Genomic DNA, 10,486 nt, shown 5'->3' on the forward strand with positions numbered 1-10,486 from the left:
TTAACTTCTGGGTATACATGTGTCTGGTTTGCTGCAAATCCATTTCCTAACCAAGTGCTTACTGGCACTACTAATCCCAATTCTGTGTAAATAGGCACATTTTCCAATTCCAATTATTTTAAACCTGAAACAAAACACAGAAGGAAAAACGAAAGGCAATAGATTGGTGAGCACTGTTTGGAAGAATTAGTGAAACAAATTTTTTCTGCCATGAGTTTTTTTTTTTTTTTAATTTTTAAAAGATTTTATTTATTTATTTGACAGAGATTACAAGTAGGCAGAGGCAGGCAGAGAGAGAGGGGAAGCAGGCTTCCTGCTGATCAGAGAGCCCTATGCAGGGCTCCATTCCAGGACCCTGCGATCATGACCTGAGCTGAAGGCAGAGGCTAAACCACTGAGCCACCCAGGTGCCCTTTTTAAATTTTTTTTTCTTAAAGATGTTTCTGCTGTGAGCTTTTATCTCACCCAACACTGCAGTGTTTGAATACAAAGCAAAGTGAATTCATATGCTTTGATCTAAAATGTGGCTTTATAAACTTGAGAAATCTATAAGCTATATGATGGAGACGTGCGGGATTTATTGCCAAATACATTTTATATATGTGTTGTAAAATAGTGTAGGTCTTCACAAACGTGAACAGCAAGTAAAGTGGCGATAAATATACCTACTTCCCACAGTTGTTGTGCAGGTCAAATGAGATCACAATTATGAAGCACTGTTTGGAATACTGTAGGTATTAATACTCTGTACAGTAATATTTACATTACTACTTTTCTCTGGGCTCATTTTATTTTCCACCACAAAGGAAACTTCCAGGAGAATGGTGCATATGGACTGTAACTCAGATCTTTTTGTGGTGGCAAAGGGCTCAGAGCCCCGACTTTAGGTGTATAAATTATATACCCAGGACTTACCAGCCACTGTATATGGTTCCATCTATCCACTTCCACGTCTGTCCTGGTTCTCGACTCAGTCCAATCCAATACTGAGAATGGTCAGAATATCTTTTCAGGAAATCCTTTAATAGAGTATATTTATAGGATGAATAGCAAATGCTTCATTCAGTTGCATTTTCTTTTGTCTCAGTATACTCTTTATAGAAATACAGACTTTTATATTTGGAAGTGATCATAGAGGGGACAGCATCCTTATCTGGTTCACAGTTTAGTTCAGGGTTGGGTTACTTCTCTAACAATTATCATAGTAAATTGCATTGAGTAGCTTTCTTTTGTATTTTCCAAAGAGTTTTTAAAAGACAGAAATGGCCTGTTCTGTGATACCTTGCTCCTATTTGCCAGTAAATCCTAGTTTTGGTGTCTTTTATGATGGGAGAATCTTAACAGTAAGATAGTTGGTTCATCCAGGTTTTTATATATCTTCATAATTTATTCTGATACATTATATTTTCTGATGTATTACCATTAACCTTGCTTTTTTGTTTTGTTTGGATTTGGTTAATAATTGGTTTGCATACTCTTCCTTTCATTTTCTAGCGCGCGCGCGTGTGTGTGTGTGTACACGCACTTAGGTATGTCTCTGTAAGTAGCATGTTACTGGACTTTGTTGTTTTTTTAAAAAACAGTCTGATAATTTTTGTCATTTAAGAAACAAATTAGAACATTCATGTTTTATCATGATCACTGTTATATTTGGATTTATTAAGGTTGTGTTTTCTGACTACTAGTTTTTCTTTGTTCTTTTACCTTTTCTGAATTTTATAGGATTGACACTTTTTCTACATCTTTAATTTATTTGAACACCTTCATTTGTTAGGACATTTTTTACTCCTTGGTGTTTACCATTTATCTAAAAATAAATGCCTGTCTATACATATCTCAATATAGGTTGTCTAAACAATTATTTAAATAATTGTGGAGGCAATTATCCATTTCTTCAAAGTTTTCAAATTTATCGACATAAAATTATTTGAAGATTTTATGCTTTTAAATACCTACTGTTTGTATTTATTAGGTGCATGTCTTTTTCCCTTTTCTGTGATCAATCCTGTCTATGCACAGAACCAGTTTTGTTTTGTATATCCTCACTATTTTGTTGGACTTTTTTATGTTTATTCCCCAAATTATTTCGATTACTGTGCTTTTAGTTAAAATATTTCTTTTGTTTTGTTTTAATATTCATTTCTCATTTTTTCTCTGCTTTGGTTTTTCTAGATTTATTATTCTATAGGATGGACTATATGACTTCATTTATATTTTTCAGCCATCCAAATGTACTTATCTAAAAATCTTTGTCAGAATGGTCTACCAAATTAATATCAATTTGGGACAATCCCTCTTCTGTCCTTTCCTCGTAGAGTATATGGTCAGTAAATGTTAAATATATCCCTATGCTCCTTGAGGTCTTAACTCTTCTGCCTCCTAACACTTGTTGTTCTACATCTCTATTATTTCAGGTTTGTGGAGATTTGTACTGTGTGGTTGGTTTCTCCATTGATCTTTTTCTGTGCCAGAAGCTCCAGACCTTCTAGGTTATAGTGACTCATTTTAAGTCCTTTCCAGTATCTTTGACAAGTGGTTTGCCATAACTTTCTGCTTATTATGTTTTTGAATATAGTGCCCCCAAAGGCAACTTTAGTTTGGTGTAAAATAGGTAGGTAATAATAGTTCATTAATGAGGGCTTTATTATGGCTTCATGGGCCTGAACTTCGTGGGAGGTGGTTTTGGGTTTTCCCTGGATTTTGGTGCTGTATTCCAACTTGAAATGTAGAGCTGGGTAATATGTAGTTGAACTTCTTTGGACAATAGTTGGGGTCTTTCTAGTGGGTAGTAGTATATAAATTGCTCTATACAGAGTATAGGGAAAATGCCTACTATGTAACTTATTTCTAAATTCTTTTTACTCCCACTTGAAAAGTCAAGTAGGGCAGTCATCTCCTGATAAGTTGTACTCTAAGGGTTGCTCTGACCTGATGTGAGCTCTTTCTACGATTAAACTGATGTGGATAAAAAGGGCTTTGAGGCTGGGTGAGAGGGTCTTTTCTGGCTCTTTCCATTTCCAGTGCCTTCTCCACAACAGCTATGATCTCTGAAAACATAATTATAATTCAAAAGAATTGCCTTACTAAGTTGAGAGGCAAAGTGGGAGGTTTTGGGGGTAGGGAAGGAAAAAATGAAACAAGATGGGATCAGGAGGGAGACAAACCATAAGAGACTCTTAATCTCACAAAACAAACTGAGGGTTGCCAGGGGAAGGGGGATAGGGAGAGGGTGGTTGGGTTATGGACACTGGGGAAGGTATGTGCTATGGTGAGTGCTGTGAAGTGTGTAAACCTGGCGATTCACAGACCTGTACCCCTGGGGTTAATAATACATTATATGTTAATAAAAAATAAAAAAAATTAAAAAAAATTGCCTTACCAGTTCTTCTGTGGTGTTGAAGACAGCAAGAGTGGCTAAATGAGAGGCACAGAAGTTCTGGCTTGCTGCCCAGGTTCTTGTACTTTCAGAAAAATAGAAGCACTTTCCCAGGTAACCAATCCAGCCATTCGAGCATGGCATAGGTTCAGTGGAATATCTGTGTTTTTCGACTGAAAGTGATTTAATAACATATTAACTACTGGTGGCATAACCTGAATGTCCTGTTCTGAGATATAATAGAATTTAATTTAAAACAGTTATCTTATCCACATCAGTGAAATTCATCAAACTAGCTTGGCCCTTTGATCTGAAGGTTTTGGACTTCATTAATCATTCTTTATTTTTCTCCAAATGAGGTCAACTCCTAAATGTTTGTATTTATTTTTCTTGCTAAATTGAAAGAAATCCTTGGGAGATGGCACTCATGTATATGTTGTTATGGATCAGATTCAGGGGTGGGTGTCTTCTCAAGTGACACACTCACCTAGGAGAACATAGTCATTCTCATGACGTTATATCATGTTTATACAGATAATTACTAAAGTGATATGCCCAACCCAGCCTCTCATCAGAAATTTCCCATATACAACTATCTAATGGACACCCATTCATTGAATAACAAAGTATTTGTGAGTACACACTCTGCTAAACACTGTTGTATATGTTTATTAGAGACATAGTCCCTGCCATCACTGTGCTGAGTCTAGTGGGGCAGATAGATATTCAACAAATAATTACAAAATCAAGGAATGGTACAAGCGGAATAGCCACAGGTACTGAGAGACAATGAGTTGAGGGGAACTGGTCTAGTTCAAGGATGGGAATTGGAGTAGACATTTCAGCTGACACTTTAGGGATGCAGAGAGCTGGATCGCCAGATGAAGAATGAGGAAGGCACGTTCTCAGAAAAGAGGAAGTGAATGTGTAAAGGCCCTGGGCTGAGTGATCTTTTCACTTGAGAAAGGAATATCAATCCAAGTGGAGTATAGAGAGAAAGAACAAACATAACAAGAACTGAGGCCAGAAGAATGAACAGGAACGAGACGTTGCTTATGTACACGGTAAAGATTTTACAACTTATACTAAAAGGATTGTTCCAAACTAGAGATAGGTGATGATGTATGGGCTGGATGGATGGCATGTTGATTCATAAAAAAAAACTGTCAGAAGAAAATCAGATTTGGGAAAAAGACAAGTGTTCCATTTGAAGTGTATGAAAACAACTAAGTGGGATATATCTGATCCAGTTCTACCTATGCTTCCACTAAGCTTAAACCATGTTTAAAGTCTAGCTTTTCTTTATTTTTGTTTTAATTTTTAAAAAAGATTTAAAAATTTTACTTTATTTATTTATTTGAGAGTGAGCAAGAGAGAGAACACAGAAGACAAGAGCACAGAGAGAGAGGGAGAAGCAGACATCCCACTGAACAGAAAGCCCGATGCGGGGCTCGATCCCAGAACCCTGAGATCATGACCTGAGCCAAAGGCAGCCACTTAACCAACTGAACCACTCAGGTGCCCCTAAATTTTTCTTTAAACTATAATGAAATGTGCATCAGGATTTGATCTTTGTTTACATCTTTGGCTTTATTTTGTCTTATTTTTCTGTAGGCACTTTGTTTTCCTCTTCATTTCCTTGTATACCAAGCTTGTTGTAGTTCCTAATACATGTCATGTTACTTTTAGGTGATATATGGGCCTTTGTTCATGCTGACCTGTGTTCCCCAATGCCACAGCCCCACCCTAACTTGCAGTAAAAAAGTCCATCCCTGTCCAACTGGAAAGTATCTACTTGCATTTCAATAATCTATTATGTTAAAGCTAATTTCCTCTACAAATTCCCTCTACTCTATCCCAGTGGAATTGATCATATTCTTTTTTCCATGCTTTTGGCTTCTCATAGACCATCAGATTTAATACATTCTAGTAATGACTATAAATTTTGCCTCTTTTTTCTCTATCCCAGCACCTGAAAATTGTCATGTCTGTTTGCTGTATAAATAAACAAAATATATAACTGTCATATGTCTCTGAGAAAAATCTATGTAACCATTCTCAAGCATACCTAAGAGAAAGAAAAATTTTTATTCTAGACCTGATTAGATTTTTGACTTATGTATTGCAGACTATTTTAACCTAAGCATTAATATCTATTATGTACGAAAAGTCTAGTTTTATGCCAAAGCCCAAAATCAATCATCTGATCTGGCATAGGAGTTCAGCATATTTATTTCTCCTCTCCTAGATTATGTTAAATAACCCTTATTTTTACTTAATAACTTTAGAAAATCAGAGTTTCAGCACTACAAGCAACACTAAAAATTATCCTGTCCAGTCCTGTGTTGTATAGATAGGGAAGCTGAGATGTTAGACCCTAGAAGACTTATAACCAATGACAAAACCTCGAGATGGAATTCTGGCCCCACATTTCAGTATCACTGCAGGATAAACCATATTAACCTTTATAAACTGTCTAGAGTGTAATGTAATACAGTTTATAAAATAGTCTTTTGAATATAACTTGAATCAGAGAACAAAATGAGAATTCTTAGGAATTCCATTGACTAAATTCCACTGAGGGAAAATTAAGAGCCTCTGGTAAGGATGGCCTGCACGGACTTCAGCAGGTGGCCTAGAAGAAACTCTTTCTAATAACAGGTTGAACATATTTTATTTCCTTTAACAAATTACTGGGTGCTTATATTATATAAACTGTAGGAAATAAGCTCATTTAGGAAGACAGAACATTGTAGACGTGGTAAAGAACAGTGAATAAAGTTCAGAAGACTTAGATTCAGTTTGTAACTTTACTTAGCTGTGTTTAGATAGTCAGCTACTATCTCTGAAATTCAAAGTCGTACATAACAAAAGACAATAAGGGAAATAATACTTCATTACTTCTCTGGGTCACTCAAAAATGCAAATAAAATATTATGTGTTAAAATATAAAGCATAAAACGCTTTTTAAATATATAGCTTTATCAAAAACCTTTTTCCTCCTCCTTTTCCTCCAACTCTTCCTCCTCCTCTTCCAACTCCTCTTCCTCCTCCACCTTTTCATTATCCTCCTTTTTCTCCAGTTGAGTAAGTCCCATGAGGGCAAGAATCATTGGTCAACACCTAACATAATGCCCATTTCACATAATGATTTTTTCTCTATCTCCTTATCTATATATCTATCTATCTATCCATCCATTTATATATATACAGTTTACTTACATATTTATTCATTTCTATACATATGTAAATATAGTCAAGTATATGTACATAATCATGTATATATGCAAGGCTTAATGCCTAGTTGATAGTATAAGCTTGGTCATTATAGCTACACTATATAAACTCATTTATACATATTTATGTACACATTTATGTATACAAATGTATATAATACATATGCACATTAATTTCTACAAATTACATATCCATGTATAATATATACATTTATAATACATATATTCATGTATAAACCATATACATATTTTTATATGCACATCTATATAAACATATTCTTGTGTATATTTTTAAACATCTTGTTAAAACTGCTTCAAGTTATTTTTAGCATACATGTGCATATTTTGCCATCATGAGGGGGAGATATATCATTCTAAACGTGCTTTTAGAGGCTAAAAGTAATCTATATTTTGTATAAAAAATATGGTCATTAGTATAGTAACAATTTTTTCTTGTCCAATTCTCTATAGCTCACATGTAGAGCTATGAATTATGATTGGGACTTGTAAATCTGACTGCATCATTGAAAGCTGCTCAATCAGAGAGAGAGCAGATGTTTTACACCTTTAACTCAGTTTCCCAGTCTTGTAAAAATAGTCATTAGCTAAAAGCAGCTTGAAAAAAGATACCAATATTTATGTAAAAGTTTATGGTTTAGGGAAAGGTAATCCATGTCTAGATAATGTTCTATAAACTGTTTGCTATTATATGGTTTGTAAAAGAGTCTCCAAAGGGAGATAAGGACCTTGTGGCACATTGGTAACTAACTGTGTCACCAAATATACTGTACAGTGATTTACATTTTTACCATGATCCCCTTACCTTGTAAGGACTATAGCTAATACTGGTTTAGAAGGAAGTTTCATATGTATTAAATTACTATTATCCTTACAATATGCAGTATAGATATTACCTCATTTTATAGAAGAAACATATATTCATCCCATGTACAAAAATGTCTGAAATTACCCTTAATCTTGAGCTACAGTGTAAAAGGCACACAGATGATGTAATATTTTGTAGTAGAGTTAACATGAGAATATTTGGGAAGTGGGCAACTCACCTGCTAAAATTGTGGCCAGTGTAGTTATCAAAAGCACCAGGAAGAAGATGACAGTGGTGATAATTTTAGAGCTACAAAGGTGCTTTTTATCCCTTTTTGAGGGTCCTTGTGATTTTCTAGTAAGGTTGAAAGTAATAACATCTCCTATAAAGAAATCAATTTTTAGTTATTTTTAGTTACAATCAGTTTTTAGTTACTAAAATGGGAGTTTAGAATGTTGTAGGAATAAGGTCAATATATACAAACTGATTATATTTCTATATGCTAGCAGTGATCAATACAAAATTAAAATATACTATTTACAATAGCATAAAAATATTAAATACTTATGGATAAATCTGACAGAAGACGTGCAAAACTTGTACATTGAAGACCAGAAAACATTGCTGAAATAAATTACAGACATAAATACATGGAGAAAGATACCATTTAAGTGAGTCAGAAGACACAATTTTGTGAAGATGTCAATTCAACTCAAATTAATTTATAGTTTCATCACAATTCCAAACAAAATTCCCAGCAGGCATTTTTTTTTGGAAAGTAGAAATTGGCAAGCTGTTTCTAAGCATTTTAATGTATGTCAATTTTATCTAATAAAGCTATTAAAAATCATACCAAAAAAGTTACCTTTTATCCACAGAGTGTGGATCTTTATAAGATACTTTGGAAAGATAGCTAAAAATAATATGACACAGAGAGAAGAAATGAAGAGAATGGAGATACCAACTCTCTCAGGAGGGTTAGCACTCAGAATTGATAACAGGTGCCCATCAAATGTAAATTTATTTACTTTACAAATAGTGCATAAAGCCTGGCATACGTGTGCTTCTTACCTGAGGACTGGGAATCTCCTGAGTTCGTCAGTGTTCTGTTATCATCCATGCCTCCTTTTCAGCAAAGCAAAAATACAGATTGGTTGTAAGGAAAGCACTGGATTCAAGATCCCTGCCCACTGTTAGATCTCCTGTCAGTAATATAAAGACAGTCTAAAATAAGGATATAGAGTTAAAGACTAAAAGGAGTTAAAGAGTTAAAGTCTAAAAGGAGAACACAGTGTTACAACATCCTAAACTGAGAATACCACACTAATATAAGAATTATGATGAATTACCTCAGAAGTCTGATCAATGACATAACTCCTGCCTTTTTGCTACATTTCCGTCCAGATATCATTCTATCTCACTGAAGTTGGAGGAGCCACTGGAGGTGATGGGAGACTCTGACATGATTCTTCTGACTGTTGGGGTTGGCAGAAAGGAAGTGAGATCCAGTAGTTTAAGAAGCCAGCAAACTGAGTCCTCACACTATCACCCTGACCTACCAACGTTTTTAGTTAATTTTGGCCATTATGAATCCCAGTCATGAGCCAGTTCTAAAGGATTTGAACATGAAATAGCAATTTAGATTGCAGTGAAAAGAACATCAATTGTCTTTAATAGTAATAATAACAATAATAATAATAGGAACAATCATATCTCCTATTTGTTGTGTGCTTACTCTATGGTAAGCCTAGTTCTGAGCTTTTAACTTTTGTGATTTAATTTACACTCATAATCACATGAAATAGGAGCTAATTATTATCATTAATTTATAGATGAGGCAAATTCCTTAAAGTAACAGAGAGGTAAAAAGCTTTTCCTTAAAGTAAGATAGCCAATATGTGGTCAAATTGAGATATTAGTTGGCTCTGATCATTTAACCACTCTGCTCTACTGTCCTGCTTCTGTCTGTTTGGGACCTTGCTGTGAGTGTTCTCATAAGTTGAACTCCTACTTCCAGATATAGAAAGCAGACTTCAAGCTCAGCAATAACAATAAAACTATAGTGCCATTGGTATTATGCCAAAATCATTGTAGTCATCTAGTATCATTTGATATAGGTTCTCATGTATTCATGACAAACATGACAGCCTATATTTCAAAGTCCCTTCCATGAGAGACAAACAGAAAGTAATGGGTTGACATTTTTAAAAACTGGATTATAAGGTATACAGTTCTTCCTAATTTTGTATGTTGATGTCTTTAATATATGGATATTAATTCACATCTCCAAAAAACCAATTACTTCAGGAGCCATGAGTGTGTGTTAGAGAGAGACAGGCAGAGAGAGAGAGAGAGAGAGAGAGAGAGCACAACAGAGACAGAGACAGAAACAGAGAGAGAAAGAAAGATTGGGAAGACCCCTGGCTAGACACTTTTATCTGAAGCAAAAATTACCCCCACACTCTAAATGCTATTCAAAAACCATAAATTTTGCTCATGTACCAGTTAGTTATTGCCATAGTAATGCTATTTTACAAACCATACCCCAAACGCTGGCTCACTCACTAGTCTGTGGTGTGTTAGCTGAGTCGTCTGGGTTGTCGGGTTGAGGCTCAGCCTCAAGCTGTGAGTCTGTGTTCTTGTCTCTTTGCTATCCTGGGGTCCAGGCTGAAGAGGCAGCAGCTACTCCAGAAGCTTTTCTCACAGAGGTGTCAGAGTTGCAAGAGACTAAGCCCATCAACTCAGCATATTTCAAGTCTCTGGTTGACCTCAAAGTCAGGGAGTGGGGAAGTACACTTTACAACTAGTAAGAGGAATTGCAGAGCAATATATATATCTATAAGGAGTGAATCAAGGGCCAACACGTCACAAGCCTCAACTTGTTGTGTTCCTTCTTGAGGACTTCCGGTCAAATTTTCGATTGGTCTTTTAAATTTATTTATTTGTTTTTGGGATCCATCTCTTAGATCTTATTTGTTTTGTTTTGCTTTTTAAATTAAGAACTTTACCTAAGATTGCTACTTTCTGCCTCTTCTTTTTTTCCCTTAT

General features: G+C 35.1%; 1 protein-coding gene across 1 annotated transcript; it reads right to left on the reverse strand.

The window, feature by feature from the left end:
• On the reverse strand, positions 1-8,558 carry LOC111142015 (C-type lectin domain family 2 member A-like). The gene is made up of 5 exons (XM_022494937.1): positions 8,510-8,558; positions 7,677-7,820; positions 3,380-3,549; positions 916-1,019; positions 1-124 (listed from the first exon to the last, which is right to left on the reverse strand). The coding sequence occupies exons 1-5, from the start codon at positions 8,556-8,558 to the stop codon at positions 1-3; spliced, it is 591 nt and encodes a 196-aa protein (XP_022350645.1).
• Positions 8,559-10,486: the final 1,928 nt, after the last annotated feature.

Source organism: Enhydra lutris, unplaced genomic scaffold (assembly GCF_002288905.1).
Source record: "Enhydra lutris kenyoni isolate GAN:26980312 unplaced genomic scaffold, ASM228890v2 scaffoldscaffold7, whole genome shotgun sequence".
Classification (NCBI taxonomy): Eukaryota; Metazoa; Chordata; class Mammalia; order Carnivora; family Mustelidae; genus Enhydra; species Enhydra lutris.

What these genes read in the sequence shown, in the direction of transcription:
- LOC111142015 (XM_022494937.1), bottom strand. Translation starts at nt 8,558, where the DNA reads ATGGATGATAACAGAACACTGACGAACTCAGGAGATTCCCAGTCCTCA. An exon ending in ACTGGCCACAATTTTAGCAG is followed by an intron (nt 3,550 to 7,676) that starts GTGAGTTGCCCA and finishes AATCACTTTCAG; the next exon opens with TCGAAAAACACAGATATTCC. An exon ending in GGAACCATATACAGTGGCTG is followed by an intron (nt 125 to 915) that starts GTAAGTCCTGGG and finishes GTTTTGTTTCAG; the next exon opens with GTTTAAAATAATTGGAATTG.